Genomic DNA, 17,567 nt, shown 5'->3' with positions numbered 1-17,567 from the left:
GGGACCGTGTACTTAGTGGATAAATAAAGGACACTCCTGCAGAGGTCTGAACTTATGCACATTCAACAGGGCGGGATGGTGGTCATTAGGCAAAACTCATCCTTCCAAATGTGCATACTTTCGAGCCAACAGTTACACTTCCGGGAATTTACAGCGCCTCAGAATTAGTTATGAAGATGTTCACTGCTGTGTTATTTATATTAGTGAAAGTTGAAAATGACCTAAAATAATAGTAAGGGATCAGTTACATAAATTAGGGTATACTCACTATAGTATGGGCTCTGATAACAGGAGAAGGATATTTAATGGCGTTGGAAACGTAACGAGCAACCAGTTGGGAGTGGTGACTTACTACACAGCATGCGTGATGTAATTACATTTTTGTATAGAAATTACATTTTTAAATGATGGGAGGGACGTATATGAAAATGGTAACCATATTTCTGGGTGGTGAGGTAGATAAGAAATGATTTATATTTTTGTCCTCTGGTGTGAATTTTTAAAATGTCTCCAGTAATCATGTATTACTTGTGGACCACTAACGTGTTATATACAGGTCTTAAAATCAAGCTTTAATGGGATAAAAACATGACTTGACAACTTGAATCAATTCCCTTGCCAAGTGGGTTGTGTGTCTGTGCAATGAGCTAGAGCTCAAGCACCAAGAAGAGTGCGAAGTCATAGGTCATCCATTCGTCTTTGAGAGTCTTGGTTTTCCTCCCATGTCCAGGGCAGGACTGCCTCTGCCGGACCTCCACCTGGTTAGGTGACTTTGGGGAGGGAGGTGGAGTCAGGAGGTGGGGAGGCCAACAGGAGATACCATTTCTGTTCTTTTCTCTGGTCTTTCCTCTGAGATGCCTCACATTCACCCTCGTTAGAGCAGGGAAGAATATTGCAAATTGCACGTCCGCCACCCCCACATCCCCAGCAGCCCGCCGCGTCTCTCCATTTGCTCCTCTCCCAGCTCAGAGAGAGGGCTCTGGCAAGCCGAGGCAGGGGGATGAAGTGATTCCTACATTCTCCCCTTCCCCCGAGGGAGGCTCAGCTTGGAGGCCTCTGAAGAGGGGAAGGTTAAAAAGAGAATTTACAACCCTAGGAAAACCGTTCCTTCTTTGTAATCCCCCCATCCCCACCCCACCAAATGCTCGGTTTTGAGCCCAAGTCAATCAGATCAAGAATTTGCCTCAAGTGCCTTAAATCTTGATGGTCAGGAGAGCCAGGGGTCCCAGCCTCCTCACCCCGCAATGTGACTCATTTAGACACTTTTCTTCTGTCTGGATCAGTAAAGGCTGTCCCTCGAGAAAAAGCAGTTTGGGGATCAGAAGAATGTTTTTACTCCACTCCACACACATGGCCTTTACATCTCCTCACCGTCTGCAGTGTGAGAGGAAAGTCGCACGCTTCACCCCAAACCCAGAAATTAAGGGGAAACTGGGCGGGGATAGGAAGGACCTGGATACGGCATAAAGTCCATAGAGTCAGTCATTTGGGAAGGAAGCATTAGTCACTAACGTGTCACTTCTTTGGGATAGGCCAGGAACAGGTCTGAATGTTAGCTCATTCAATCTGTGGGTCCCAGAGAAAAAGAGAGTTTCATTCTTTCCTACCAAGTGCTCTCGTTCACCCTTTAGCTTGCAAAGAATATGCCTTTTTTTTTTTTTTTTTTTTTTTTTTAGAGAGAGAGAGTGCACATGTGAGTGAGGGAAGGTCAGAGGGAGAGAGAGAAGAGAGAACCTTAGGCTTATGCTGAGCGTGGAGCCCTCGGGGCTCGATCCTACGACCCTGGGATCATGACCTAGCAGAAATCTAGAGTTGGACGCTCGGCTGACTGCGCCACCCAGGTGCCCCAAGAATGTGTTTTAGTCCCTCCCCCCCCCCTTTTTTTTTTTGGCTTCAGAGATTGAAACTTACCTGGAATTTGAGGTTTCCGCGTAGGACCGGAGGTCGTGTTCGCCCCACCTTCTTGACTTCCACTTGTGTGCCCTGAGAGGAAGAAACAACATCTCTCAACCCAAGTTTGGAATGCGTGACCACGAGCTCCTTACAGAGCAGTACACAGGGCCGACCACTCTACGATCGCAGCTATTTATAGATTCAAGACACAGACATTTATAAAGTGTTACACGAAAGACATCTCCCCAGAAAAGTTGGTTTGGTTAAGGCTGAGGTCTGGAAGTGTTACTTTCATCAAGAACAGGAGAATTCTCACCAGTGGTGCGGCACAGTGTTTCAGAGCTTGGGCTCCAGGGCAGGGCAGTCCTGGGTTCGAGTCCTGCCTCCACCTCTTGCCAGCAACGTCTGCTGAGTCAAGCTACCCTCTCCAAGTCTCAGTTTTCTCATTCGGAGAATGGGGATGAGAATAAAATCCACCTCACCGTCATTTACAGAGGTTTAAAGAAGGACGCAAAGATGGGAATTGTGTGAAGCAGCTCCGTTCTGATTCAGGACCTTGCTACTCAAAGTGGGGTCCCTGGACCAGCTGCGGAGGTGTCCCATGTGAGAGCTTGCTAGGACTACAGAATCGCAGGCCTCACCCCTACTGAACTAGAATCTTCATCTTAACAAGATCCCTAGAGGATTCATATGCTCCAGAAACTCCGAAGCATATCTAACAATTGCAGCGAGTGTCTTCCTGGACACAAGCATAAATATTAAAAAATAAGGGTTTAGGGGATAGTGACCCTTTCTGTCTAGAAAAAAATCACCCTAGGTAGAGTCCCCGCTATTATGTTATTGGAACATGCCTTTTCAGAAGAATGAATATTTTCTACCACTACAAAACACGACAAGGAAACAAACAAAACAGCTCAAGCTGGAAGGGAGTGTCGCAAGACAAAGCATCCACAAGTCCGAACGGGAGGCTCATCAAAATGAGGGAGTCATCATGTTTTAAAGGAAACTTCTAAGACATCTGTGAAGAGACTCACCTGAGTTAATGCTTTGGTTTTTTTTTTTTTTTTTTTTTTTTTTTTTTTTTTTTTTGCTTGTGTTTTTTATGCCTCCTCCACTGCTTCAGAACAAAATTTGAAAACATCCCACGAAAATGAACTATTTCCCCCTACCAACGGGGAACCCACTGCAAAACTCTAAAAGTCCACCGAGGGAAGACAAAAAAGTAATCAGGGCAGCCTGTTTGGCTAAGCAACGCATGAAGATGGCCAGGCTTGAAGTACATGAAGATTTCCAAGGACAGTCAAACTTTAGACTGTGCAGAGTGGACAGTGAAATCTCGATGTTGGTGGTTATCTTAGAGCAGCCGACTCCTGTTTATACAATCTCCTGTTTTTGTTAACCTTGAAATGGAACAAAACAAATTCTGACTAGACTTCTGGCCATTCAACATCCCTCATGTCACTTTGAGAGTGGCCTCTTACTTTACAGACTTGAGAAGGAGTCCAAGGTGCTTTTTCCGGCCGCCTCCCAGAGTCCTTGGTCACTGGCAGGTTTTCACCTGTGCAGGTGACTGGATGTGGGCCATGCACCCTGGAGATCTTTGGGCTTGAAAACCATCTAAGTGGTGCAGACACTCTCACTGGTCTTTCTCGGACTCACAGCAGCCTTCGATATTTGAAAAGGAGGCCACTAATGGATCTTAATCTCTTGATTTCGGTTTTCAAAAAAAGCGCTCCCAGCAAGGAAAGATCGGGGTGTGTGTGCAACAAGATGAAACCTCCTACTTGAACAATAGACACCGGCGCAGGAATCAAACAAAAGAGACCGCTCCCGCCCACCTGATTCTCACTTCAAGCAAAAGCCAAAGAAGATGGACGAGATGCAGCAGGCCTCACCTTGCACCCTAGAGGTCTGCAAACCCAGCCGGGGTAGGGCTGGCTAGGAAAGCCAGTTCTGCAAAGAGGGACACTTGACACTGTAATTTGGAGATGAGAGCTGACCTGAGACGTGTGCACAGAGATCATTCAACTGGCCTCAACTGTGAGAAGAACAGTCCAGGACAGAGCTTCTCAAACTTCAGGGCACACCCGGTATGGGGGGAGGTCTGGTTAAAACACAGACCTTGACTCAGTAGGCCTGGGATGGCTGGGGATTCTGCATTTCCAGCCAGCTCCTAGGTTGATGTCCCAGTGGCTGGTCCAAGGACCACACTTGGAGTAACTGGGGCCTCTTAATTTTAGAGAGCATGTGTTTTAATAATAACTCCCTATCATTTCCAAGATTTTGTCATTTTCCTGATACCTCACGTTCTTCACGAGAACTCTGGGAGGTAACTGAGGCAGGTATCCTGGTCCCCTTTTTACTAAGAAGGAAACTTAAAGGAAACGTAAAAAGGCTAATTTGGTAAATGCCCCAACCACGGAACCTAGAGACCTTGCGACTTCTGTCTTTATTTTAGAAACATTTCTAATGAACCCCTATATCCCGTGCTCTTACATAAAAGCTTATTACCAAAGCACCATGTAAATACCCACCTTCATATCTGCTTTAAGTGTGTGAACCTTTAGGCCTGGAGGCAACCGTGGCCCCGACTTAGGCGTGAAGGACAGACCGTGGTTCATATGGATTTACCTGGTTTTCATGGATCACCTGGACTGACGATACCAGGGACACACAACCTCTCAGTGGCCCCACCATTTTCGGTCACAGGTAAACCTGCCTCATGTCAGACTTCTGTTGCCTGGAGTAATATTTCCATGGGTGGGATCTGAGTCACGGCAAATGTGTATCCACTTAATCATACACGCCTGGCCGTAATTATGGTCATCACGGAGTGCTTTCTCCAGAACGGGCTTATAGAGGCATTATGAGACCCCCAGGGCTTGAAAGCTGGCTCCACCGCTCAACTCACCAGTCATGTCAACCCAGCCATGGTACTTGCCCTCTCTGGGTCTTAGTGTCCTTGTCTGTAACACGGGATGATAACAGTACTTACATAAGTCACAGGGTTTGTAGGATGATGAAATATGGTAATATTAGATGAACCACACGAAACTGTGGCTCTTTGGCTGTTGACCTAAAAAAAGGACAGTCTCCTATGGTCCAACCTAGCACATGTGAAGTGTTTAGAACAACGTCCCTAGCACACAGTACGTTCTCAGTAAATGCTAGGTACCCTGTTCTGGGGGTTACGCTAACTGCTTTACGCATCCTTAAGGTTTCCGATGCAGCAGGTCTGAGGTAGAGCCTGAGCATTTGTCTTTCTAGTAAGTTCCCTGGTGATGCTGATGCCGCAGGGATGGGGACTGCACTTTGAGAACTATGGCGCCGGAGGAGAGTCTTCTGTGTGGAAGGATCAGGAAGAATACAAGTAGGGTCTCAATTTAACATTGCACTACACCAGATTAATAAGAGCGTGGGTTTTGGAGGAAGAACGGTCTGGGCTTGATCCCAGCTTCTCCATACACTGAGGACGCTGCTTAAGGGATTTGAGACTCAATTCCATAACGATTAAAATTGGGATAACCACAATTGTCGCAGGGCATCGTTTTCACGACTAAATGATGAAACCTGTGGAAAGCATTAAGCGTAACCCTCCGCACAGGGTACTGTAGCTAACGCCATAATATTTTCATCAGCAGTGTGACTTAATAAGCACTCTCTGTGATAGTGATGCATAAGGAAGTCTGAGAACCGCTCTTCTTGAGACACTGACTCATACTTTATTAAGTAGGCTCAGATGATGATAACAGTAAATTACTCAAGCAGCTCAAACTCACCAGCTGATTCTGATCCATGAGTCGTATGGGACCTCCCACTGGGGTGAACTGGCGAGTCTTGGTCTTCTGTAAGGAGCAATTAGAAAGGGGTCTTTACTGGGTGTTCCCGTTACAGGGAATCTGTTCCAGTAACAGGGGATACGTTCCAGGAACCAGGGAATCTGCCCTTCCTCACTTTTGCGTTGTCGGACAGCCCCTCACCAAGTTCAGGCTTTTAAGAGTCACCAAAAAGCAACGGCAAAGGAGCCTTGAACGGCTTCATTGGTACTAATTACTGTTCATCGCTTGACCCCCTGGTGAGGAGGCTAGAGCTTTGATCAACAGTAAAGAAACTGGGACAGCACAGACCATCCAGGATGACCACGGGAAGTGCAGTTTTGATAGAAATCTAATAACCATAATACTCCAACAAAAATATTACGATGTCTTCTCAGGTCTGAGGTTGGAACCTGATACTGTGTTTTTGAAATGAAGATGATACGCTTTGAATTACACAAACGTGATCACTGGGTGTGGATGTACTCTCTGGCTCAGAGCATGAGCCATTTAAAGAGCTTTCTCTGAGGGGGCGCCTGGGTGGCGCAGTCGGTTAAGCGTCCGACTTCAACCAGGTCACGATCTCGCGGTCCGTGAGTTCGAGCCCCGCGTCGGGCTCTGGGCTGATGGCTCAGAGCCTGGAGCCTGTTTCCGATTCTGTGTCTCCCTCTCTCTCTGCCCCTCCCCCGTTCATGCTCCGTCTCTCTCTGTCCCAAAAATAAATAAACGTTGAAAAAAAAAATTAAAAAAAAAAAAATAAAGAGCTTTCTCTGAGGCAGGAAATAGACAATGGTTTTGGTGAGTAAAGGATCTTGGTGTTGAATTATGTAAAGATTCAGAGGGAAAGCTCAACTGCTTATTTAGAGAAAAAAGTCAGAAGACAAATGAAAAAGGAATAAGGAGATAGCTAACCTGTGAAAAATATGGACCTGGTTATTAGAGTATGTTTCAAAAAAACCCAATATTTTTCAAAAATGAAATCTGTAGTTTTCAACACCAAGAGTTAATATAATTCTATCCCCTCAATCATCCATCGGCAAAAGGCCTTTAGATTGAAGCGAGCTTTTGGGTTGCTACAATCTGGATCCACAGGTCAAATCTTGGATTCAGCATATGGGAACCCCTGCTCTTCTCCCTCTTCCCCACACATTTCCAACACTACACTGGAATCTTTAAAAAAAAAAAAAAAAAAAGCAAAGCAACAACAAAGCAAAAAGAAGACAAACAGCAATAACAAAAGGGACAATGGTTTCATAAAGTGGCTGTAGTCACCCATTACGAAGATTAAGGTAATCTGATCATCACCATGTCTTTGATTTGAGAAGGCAGAAATAGGCGACCTGTAATCTCTTGTATAATTGTACGGAGAAATCAGATTGCTTTGTTTCTTGGTTAGAATACCTGAAAATAGCATTCGCTGAAACGCCAATATGAGCAGCCCCAATGCCACCACCATCATCATCTCCACCATCACCACCGCCACCACTACCACAAGTGCAAATGTTTTAGTTCTTAATATTAAGCATAAAGACTGAGAAAAATGTATGGGAAGAAATAAGCTGTATCTGAGTGGTTTGGAAGAAAACCAAGGATGACAGATCACTCACTAATCATTTAATCCATGGAGAACCATGAAAACTCTGTTTGACCACGGAATTCAGAAGGACTCAGCGTATGTGAATATCCATTTTGCAGAAAGAGTTTTATTTACTCACAAATAGGCCATTTAGCCCTTCTATGATACCATTGCCGTTAAAACTGCCATGTTAAATTTAAATGCATTCAATTGCCCAACAGGCCTTGTTTTGCCGGGAGAAACCAGGCAGCGCTCTGAGATTCATTTCTCTGGAAGAAAACCGACAGTGCTGCTTGGATTGTTTTCATAACTGAGCGCAGAACCATGGTGAAAAAAAGAACCAAAGGGTGTAAGGAGCTTTGTCATACCAATATCCCCAAAGTCAGTATTTTTAAAAACTGTTGTGTTTTTTGTTTTTCCAGAACCTCTATGGTGAGCAGCCCAGAGGAAAGAATCCAAGCAGGTGGTATTCTGAGTCTTCTGTCCCCGTATCAGTCAGAGCCTCACAGATACCATCTGTTTTCTATATTGGGTTCTCATAAGATTTATTCTTTTTGAGGGGAAGGAGAGAAAGATCTTGCTATAAATAAATAAATTTATATATATATTTGTGTGTGTATATGTATATATATATACATATGTATATATATGTTTTTTCCATCACAGATATTTAGTATAATTCAATGGTTGAGTGGGAAGGGCACAAGGAGGAACAATTCCAGTTCTCGTCCGTTAACCAGAGGTGGTATTTCTAGTTCTCTTTTCTTCAGTGTAAGTTTCTTAATGCAAATGGGGGAACAAAGCGAGGGAGAAGCAGGGGAGACTGTTATTTGAGAAAAGAAGTCTCACGCTCCTTTCGGGTCTGGGTCCAACTTAATTGAATAAGTCATCTTTAGTCCTCTCTTTGCCATTACAACAAGAGAAATCGTGCCTATTCATAATTAGTAGATTAACTCATGAAGTTTGAGGTGTGAATCATAAGTAGGTTTGGCTACAAGCCCGTCACCGAAAGCAAAATTTGCCAATCCATCACCAGTAAAGATAATAATTTCAGAGCAAAGACATTAGCATATGGACATTATTCACATGTTGGGTAAACCCTTACTAAACAGGTAGCATATCTCAGTTGAATCAAATGAAATTGCTAATAGTTAACGACTTGGACCTATAGCAACATTGATTTTGTATGGTTCAAATTAGTATATCACGAGATTAGGAGCAAAGAAAGAAATTCTACCATAACAACCAAGTCACAAAAATAAATGGAGGTTACTCTGACAAATAAAAGCATTATTTATCTAACCTAAATCTGACTTTATTTGCATTAGAATCATGACCTGTAATAAAAGCCATTCCCATGTCACAAATCAGCCTAATCACAGCCTACACAGAAAATGTCCCCCGCAGTATTCAAGCACGCGTTGTTTCTCTCTGTAGAAAAATCAAACCAGATAACAAATGGCCAAGTTACCTGAAAAGAAACGATCAACATTAGAGTCGGAATCTCCAGCAATATTAACTTCAGTAACTTCAGGGACCCCCGTCTTAGCAGGGGTCACTGGGATGAGGGTCCTGGGTTCCTTTGTGGCTGGGGACCGAGAAGTATAACCTTCCACTGAAGTAGCTGAGTCTTCAGGAAAATGTCCACTTCTTCTTCCACCTTTGCCATCAGTCCTATCTGTGTGGAGGCGGAATCAATGGTAAACCCACATTTGTGAGGCCGCCACCCAGCAGATGCCTGTCTTCAGAATGGTCAGATGCTACAAAAGCTTTCCATTCGTTATTCACGAGTACGGAGCAAAAGACCGTGTGCTTCCTTATACTATCGAAGGGAAGCAATATTTTGCAATTGGCATCACCTGGACATCGATGGAAGAGATTTTGGTGATCCCCATACCTAGAAGGGGCATTTGTTGCAACACCTGCCCGGATGATCGAAGTTAGGTTTATGCCACTACAACTAACTGTGGCCCTTCAAGTCAATTCAGGGACTAGATAATCTTGAGCTCTTACTCAATTAGACCCACCGTGGGTGAAGTGGAAAAAACACATCACTGAACTGAAAAGTAAAATCATGCTGCCCGCAAATGGAGTAGCAAATGCAAGGTTTCAAAGACCCGATGCTTTGATTATTCTTTCCTTTGCCATAAGGGCACTGCTCCTCAGTCGCCAGCACCATGGATTTATGTCCAGATGATGAACGGCAAAATAATGTCATCAATGAAAGGGAAATAGAAAGTGACAGCATTCAGACCTTCACACCGATTGCAAACCATATATAAGCAATATGTTATTTTAAGACCACGCCACTAATTCCACAGCTTAAGAAGCCTGACCTTTAAGACTAAGAAAGAAATACAGTTTGCACTCAATGTACAGACAGTAGCTTCTAAGAGGTCTACAAAGCAGAAAAATCAAAGAGCCATCACCAGCCACACCTTCTGATCAGAAGTGACAGCATAGCAGCAGTCAACTGATGTGCCTCCACCAAAGACACTGCAAAGACATCCATAACTTATCGATTTTTATCAAGAGCTGGAGCCAACTGGGCTTTACCATCCTTGCTGCTAGATGTTGGAGTAGAAGTCACTGGATGGTCTTTATCTTCTTCCCAGTCTCCATGTGATGTAGAGAAGCTCTGAGTAGGACTCTGCTCTGTTTCAAGGAGGGATGAATCCAGCATTAATTTGGAGCCGTGAAACACATCCTCTGTTATCTGCTGACAGGAGGGGTCTAACTATCGCAGTGTCCGACGGGTAGGTGCATAGGAATACTGTAGTTTGTGCACACCACGCTCTTCTGATTGACAGGAATGTGTAACGGAATTCTCTTTTGTCCCTTAACTGGCTCCTAAGAACTTCTTTTTCAGTGTCATCAACAAAGGCCAAGTGACAAGGTGAAGCCTGAACCAAGACTTTGTCCACCCTGGAACATCCTGGCCCAAGTCACTCGGGAAAACCAGAGAACATAGAGACAGGGGAAAAGGAATGGATGAATTCCAGTGCTCTTACAAATGATCAAGAGTACCTAGCTGCGGGTCAAGAAGCACAACTGTAGGGCGATAAATACGACAGCAGCAGGTAGTCTACCCCTAATGACAAAAAAAGGACGAAGTTCTAGAATCTAGAATAACCTGCTCGAGGAACTCAGATCAAATTTACACAAAGAAATACTTCAGTACCTTCTCAAGAATATTAAATTAAAGTTACCATTTTTCATCTATTATTAGGTTTTTGATCTCGCCCGTGAATGAGGATTCTCATCACTGCACTAAAATGCCAGGAAACGCTTGCCTGGGCAAACACAGGACCTTCACTGACATATATCAATTTGAGGTTGAACCATTGCCCATATCTGAAATCACTTGGGACTGTTTTGAGTTGATTTCTTTTGGGTCCTTCTAGGAAAGGTACTGACCTCTGAGTTACAGGTGCAGGCATTCCATAAACCACATCCATAAGCCACGTCCACCACCAAGCATACATCACAACCAGGAGGAAGACATTCACCCAAATCCCAATCCCAGTATCGGAATACAAGACATCGGGGCCATAAAGTGGAAATACAAGACCCTCCGTTGGAGGGGCCCATTCTTAGGCTTATCTCCACCTCCTCTGATACGTAACACTGTGCTACATACGTTCTTGGTGATCAGCACACGCTTGCTGATGTTTTCCTTTGCCTAAAAGGACTCTGTCCATTATGTGTAGCAAGCAGTGAAATGAGTTTCTTAATTCTGGATTTCTTTCATATTCTGTGAAGAAATTGCGAATGATTTCAGGCTGATCTCTAAGATAGCCTTGTCCATATAGTGGAAATTAAGGCTCCTGAGGAGTTCAGCATTGCTTCTACCGGATGTTTAGCAGTAGGAAGAGGTCCTGGCAAACATTCCTCTTCTGTTCCCAGGCCCTGTCACCTTTGTTAATTGTCAACAACATGCCTTGCCCCTCTTCTGTGGGCTGTGGTGATTTCCCTACTCTCTCTGATTAGCCAGGCCCAAATGATCTTTTTGCAGCTATGAAAGCAACCCTACCCCTCTCCTGCCTTGACTGGAGGAAAGATGGGAACCAAAGGACATGGTTGAAACATAGAGAAACCACCGTCCTAGCCGTGGTCTTGGGTGTCACTGGCATAACTATTTAGAGAAAGAAAATCAACTTGAGCGGAATCCCCCAACCTTTTTATTTTCCTTAAGATAAGGCCGTTGAGTAGGGAAATCACCAAGAATGAAGGAAAAATCAGATTTAAAGAACCCGCCAGGAAAATATCGGCAATGGAGACCCTTTTATCCTCTGGGCTGAGCCAAGCCACATAGCACTAACTGCATCATTGTATCACCAAGCTCTGTATCCAGGCCAGTGTGGGCCAGAGCTGAAGCAGGATCACAGGCCAATAAAGGGGCTGTTATGTCCTTACGAGTCGTCACGGAAAGAGGTCCTGTCCTGTCCAACTCTTCCACCGAATGTGTATTTGGATCTGCAGAAGGTTGAAGTGTTGTACTATGGCTGGAGTCCGTATCTGAGGGAATTAAATCGGTGTTATTGCCTGATTTACTAACCCACCTCCTGAGGGTGGTTTAGGGTCTACAGACAAACTATTTTTATATTCAAACCTGGACAAGAAGGAAAAAACGTTCATACTGATTGATGCCTGCAGAACTGGGACAAACGATTGCTTCTTCAAAAGAGAATCGTAAGAAGCAGGTGGCTTTCACTTAAAGACTGAGTGTATGAAAGGTACAATTTTTGTTTACTTTTGCTGGGTCTGGCAGGGCTCTAAATGAGAACACGATGGGCCTCCCAAGCCTCGCAAAAAGGCAGAAACATAGCCCACGTGTGACTTGTCTCGTTCCCTACACATTGTCTTCCCTATAGATCCACGTGATCTGGATCGTAGAGAAAAGACAAAACGCACTGGTTCAGACACCATTTTATCACATCTCCCTCACTTGGGACGAAAGCTTGTTGTTGTTGTTTTGTTTTTTTCTTACAGCCCTCTTCCCTCTTTTGGCCCTCTTTTGCGCCACAAAGTGAATGGGCATATAACACATAAAATTATCATCCAATACTACCTCCATGAAGGCCACAGGAGGTATTCAGGGGCAAGAAAAAAGAAGCACATGTCAGTGAATCATTCTCCCCGTAAACACAAGTACGAGGTGTCCTTGGCACTTAACATGTACAACGTTGAGTGGTACAGAAATGTCACCGACATATTGATATATCCCGTTTCTAGTAATCATCGCAAATCAAAGTGCTGCTGAAATGGTAAGTCCTAAGTGAAAGAGTCACCAATCGACCCACAAGCACCATCACTGTTGCTGGCTCTCCGGCTCAAAGTACCCCCACACCGCTGCATCTGGAGAGATTTGACCAGGTCCAGATGACTCCAGTGGGAAACACTGGAATACTGGGCCTTCACATTCACCCTGCGGCCTTTACTACAAGAAAAGAGAGTCAAGATCTTTGTAGGACAAGACGTGGCTAACTGTACTATCCCAGGTCTCCAAAAAGAGGAAAGGCGAGCTAACCCAAACTGAAATCCCAAATGGATATTTTCCCAGAAAGAGTCCTGTCTGTTGAAAGTCTCTAGACACACTTGTTCATCGTCTTCCCCCTCTCTAAGTAGCATCGTTCAAGATGTAGCGCACCGTTCTATGGTTGAAGCCAATTGTATTGCCCTTTGCATGTCTAACTCAATGGACTTTCTTTCTATTCATCAGTGGATAATTGATTCTGAAGCTGCTTTACTGGCTTGGTTCCCACCGTGGATAGACCAGAGCCTCCAGCTGCCACGTGCATAAATATGTGTGCTGGGTTTGCATGTAACCTTGACCAACTCAACCCAACGGCCACAACCTAGCCATTCAAACTCATCTTCCTTTATGACAAATGGACCCAGTAACTCTGAGAAACTCATTCCTTGGTTTTCCTTTCTTTATGTTTCTCCTTACACGAGTATCCTTCCTAAAAAACAAAACAAAACAATACAAAACAAAGCAAAACAAAACAACTTTCCCAGACTTCCTTTCTCTGCCTATCCATGTTTTTCCATCTTTGAAAAACTAAGTCTGATCTACCTTTCTCTGACACTCTCTAGAGGGTCCTCTGGATTTTTGTGTTTATTGTTGGCAACATTCATTTGGCATCTATTTGCTTATTGTCTAGTATTGTTAGATATATTTTGATGACAAGTGTTTTCCTTCCCTAGCTAAATTTTAAGTTCTTTAAGAGCACGGACCCAGGCATCACTGGGTGTCTATATTGCATTGCACATCAGCAGAAATGTAATACAATTATAGCTTAAGGGATATCTGATCATTAATATTTGGGTACAGTATAGGATGTTTTAAAGAAATGAAGCCACGGAGACTGTGGAATTCATTTTAGAGATAATTTTGTTCAACTCAATATCAAGAGACATCATCATTGTGTTCTTAGTCCCTATTTCAATAGTTTGTGTTATGTATGCCTTTGGAAGTTTGGATCCAGATAATATGTTCCATGCTATGACCAAAAATTCACATTCCTTTATTGAGTCTTCCTGTCTATCTCTCTTTTCGGAATGTTACATCCCTGGGATCAAGATACCTTACTGAATAATTTTTAAAAAATTGAGTAGCTCAACTCATGGGTACGGTAAGGAACATGGAATCTTCAGCTTAGTAATGACTGAGAAAAAAGGGATACCACCTGCAGCCAAGTCCTGCAGATTCTCTCAGGAAAGCTGTCATCTGTTCTGATAAAGAAAGAATTCTTTTTAAATATAAAAATTGGTCAAATAAAATCATAGTCTTCCATTCTTGCAGAACTGCAATTCGTATCTTTTTTACTCTCTCTCTCTCTCTCATTTCTGTTTTTAACCACTTATAGGTAAATAAAAAATGGTATTTTTTTATTTACCTACAGGATTCCATCCTGTCTAAAAGTTGCCTACTTATTAAATTTGTAAACATTTATTGAGAGCCAAGAGTGGTCTAAAGCCTAAGTCACTGGGTACCGTATTTCTCTCTAAATGTGGCAAGAATGAATAAGAAAGTTTTCTGAACTTTTTAGTTACTTTTTTGAAACGAGTACTCACCAATTTTTGACCTCTAAGATTTCTCTACCAAAGACAAGTTACATCTTTGGGTCTACAAGGAAAATAGTCACTGAATTCAATCACTTCACTCTTTTTAGAACACTGCACTTAAAAGGAAATGGAAAACAAATGTTGAGACTGCTCCTTCTTCAGAGAAAATAACCTCCACTCTCACCCTCTTAGGATCTTTGACCCCCTCTGTCTGAATTCTTTAGTCTCAGCCCAGGAATTCCCATTCAGATGAATGTGCATATCACTCCCACATAGAAACCTAACTTTTGAAGCAACTTCAAGTTCCTTAGGAAGTAGACTGTTTTAAAATCAAGGGCACATTTCTAGTTAAATAGCCATTTGGTGGCTTTCAAAAACATAATATATATACAAAAAAGCTCAGAGGCTATTACCCATCCATCTTTCTGTTTGATGACCTCGTCCCATTGGATGTGAGATTGGGTCGAAGAAGTAAGTCCAGGAGCTGTCCTCTTGACTCTGCGTTGTCATTCTTTGGTCTGGATGGCTGTCATGGGCCGGGGCTGTTGTGACCATGTAGTTCAAGCAATTGTCAAAGTGTTAGTTGACATTGGGCCAGGGATACACTGATAATTTTAAAAAGACTTTAGTCTCTAGACAAGACAATGAACTCATCTTCCTGGCATAGAGGGCAAAGAAGTTGTGTAAGCACAGAATGTTTTGGCAGGTATGGGTTTGTTCATGTTCATGTACTCAGCAGTCAGCAGGTGAACTAGAGGGCGCAAAGTCATTAATGACTCCTGCAGGGAATACAGGATGACTTACAGACGTCAAGCAAAGACGAAGAAGTAGTTCTTGAACCACATGCCCTGTTGCCCCCATCCCCTAAAGGAGGAAGTCTAAGCACATGATGTCATTCCAAGACAACCGCATCCCGGTGAAATGCACATTAGGCTGGTTGGGATTTAGAGAAGGAATCAGGTAACAGCCACCCACAAGATAAACATGAAAGTCAATGCCATTCATCTCAAAAGCATGAATGGAACCCGTTAGAAGCGTTACCTTCTAACAATGGGATCCACAGCACAAGCGACACAGAAGAATTCAGCACATGCCACTGCTTCATTCTGAGCCAGCAGAGATATATGGGTAGAGAAGAGTACAACAGTGGCCCCTTAGCAACAACCACATGCCATAGCCAGTCACTGAATCCACGGCTCAGCCAGGTAGGCACTCAGAGGCTTTCACACACTGGCATTCCATGTTTCTGCCACACCAAGAATCGTGCATAGGAGCCTGCGGAGTCAAGTTATCTGGCATCACTTAGAGATGACGACACGACTCGAGCCCGATCTCCACGATCCCACAATTCTGGACTAGAGAAGGTGCGTTTTTGGTAAAGCTCAGAAAAAAGCACTGCAAATTCAAAGAGAAAGCTCCAGATAGACATGACAAAAGTGCTAAATGACATCAGACAGGTATTTTCCTCAAACCATCTGGCTCCATTTCTTCCAACACTGGGGTTCGGACCAAGGGCTTTCTGACATGCCCAGTGTTTCAAAAAGCCACGTTGTAGATTCCTTTACAAAACAAAAGGGAGCATTTGATAAGATCAGAGTCTCTGCTCCAATCTCACTCGGGGATGCCCCAAACTGGATCTGAAAGTGATACACAAAAAGGACATATTCTCTATGTCTCCTTTGTACGCTATATCTACTCCTTCTTTGGTGATTTGTTATGAGCATCTAAGGATTGGCTCTGTGTTGACCACATCATAATTTACTAAAGAATCTTAACATCTTGTGACAATTCCTTCAATGTCTTTCTGTTCTGTGTCCTCAGCGCTCAGCATTTAACCCACAAGGAAACTTCCACCCAAGTTTGCTTATTAAACAACCCATTACCAGCTGTCCCTGTTGTTGAATGAGAGTCTTCTTTTGGATGATTGGGGATATGCCCCATGCCATCCGCTCTCAACCCACTGCTCTTTCTGGGTAGTTGTTTCTTCCATTGTACGACTAGGGATTTCCTGAGCTGTGAGAAGATGTCAGTTGTGAGCCTTTATTGTTCAGTTTCCTTACCAACACACAGCTTTCTACTTTCAGGCCACATACACATGGGAGAAAAGATAGAAAAGGGAAGCAGCAAGGAGTGAGAGCGCTCATATTCTGAAAGGGGTATTGAATCAATGAGCACTGGGTGTTGCATGGAAGCCAATTTGACGGTAAGTTATATTTTAAAAAAAGAAATCAACGGTGCAATCCTTCCATTTTTCCGATAGGAAAACTAAGACCCAAAGTAGTCTTGCTCAAAATCCTGTAGCCAGATTTGCACCAGGTCAGGACTAGACCACAGTCCATGAATTCCCAGGATGATTCTTAATTTACTGTTGTCCACAGCCTCACATATCCTTGGAGAGAACTGTGTGTTCAAAGAATTAACCTCTTTGCCGCAGTGATTTTGGAGGGAGGAATATATTATATACCAGCTGATGACAAGATCAGCCTAGGGGGAGGACCTCTCAAATGGTGGTCACATAACTCACGATCACATGCCCTGGAAATGCACCAGGAGCGGATTTGCCAGCACAAAAGATGCTGACAATGACCGGGTGCTGCTGCACCGGCACGTTACGACGTTATGTCTACGTGGCATCTAAGATTTGCCAAAATCGCTTTTTACCAAAAGTAAGTCAATGAAAGAAAACTATTCTAGCCAGTGTTTGGCATTATATAAACAATGTGTGACAGGGTAAAAATGCCAACCTCTCAGTGTTGTAATTGTTCAGTTTTAAAAAGAATAAAATGAATGGAATAAAACGTATCAGGGTGCCAAAGCCACTGTCATTTTCATGTATGGCAACGAATAGCAAATGTTTCATTCCTCAAGAAAATGAGAGTCTATAAACTCGCCAAGCCAAAGTATATTTGGCAACCGGCAAGACTGGTTGTATTTCATAATTTTAGAAAATGATATGTATGATTTGATAATAAGAAAAACCTTTAAAAAACTAAAATTTGTGTCCTCATTTTACCTTTGCGTTGGCCAAAACATTCCTGGGGTTAACTCGTTATCCAGAGGGAGGAAAAAAGACACCCCAAGTCTTCGGTTTTACCTCCCACTGACTAAATCACTGCCTCCTGACAAATAATGAAGTTAGGAAAACCATGGAGCGTAATTACAAAAAATGGCAACATCAACCCAAACACAAACCGCCCATTCAAAATGTTTTA

The 17,567-nt window shown here is 43.4% G+C and overlaps 1 protein-coding gene across 15 annotated transcripts in view; it reads right to left on the bottom strand.

The window, feature by feature from the left end:
- The window catches only part of CD44 (CD44 molecule (Indian blood group)), a 90,528-nt gene that overhangs the window by 9,958 nt on the left and 63,003 nt on the right, over nucleotides 1-17,567 (bottom strand). For 7 of the 15 annotated variants that reach the window (XM_030332046.1, XM_030332049.1, XM_030332048.1 and 4 more), the window contains 6 exons: nucleotides 14,769-14,897; nucleotides 11,701-11,802; nucleotides 9,841-9,939; nucleotides 8,756-8,962; nucleotides 5,673-5,738; nucleotides 1,912-1,983 (listed from right to left, as the gene is read on the bottom strand). In XM_030332046.1, coding sequence (XP_030187906.1) covers nucleotides 1,912-1,983; nucleotides 5,673-5,738; nucleotides 8,756-8,962; nucleotides 9,841-9,939; nucleotides 11,701-11,802; nucleotides 14,769-14,897 — 675 coding nt within the window. Of the gene's footprint in view, nucleotides 1-1,911; nucleotides 1,984-5,672; nucleotides 5,739-8,755; nucleotides 8,963-9,722; nucleotides 9,940-11,700; nucleotides 11,803-14,768; nucleotides 14,898-17,567 lie in introns of those variants that run through there. The other 8 variants (XM_030332056.1, XM_030332059.1, XM_030332060.1 and 5 more) reach the window with 5 other exon arrangements.

The sequence above is a fragment of the Lynx canadensis genome, chromosome D1 (assembly GCF_007474595.2).
Source record: "Lynx canadensis isolate LIC74 chromosome D1, mLynCan4.pri.v2, whole genome shotgun sequence".
Taxonomy (NCBI): domain Eukaryota; kingdom Metazoa; phylum Chordata; class Mammalia; order Carnivora; family Felidae; genus Lynx; species Lynx canadensis.
The sequence above is the reverse complement of the archived record's forward strand: the minus strand, read 5'-3'. Positions and strand labels throughout refer to the sequence as shown.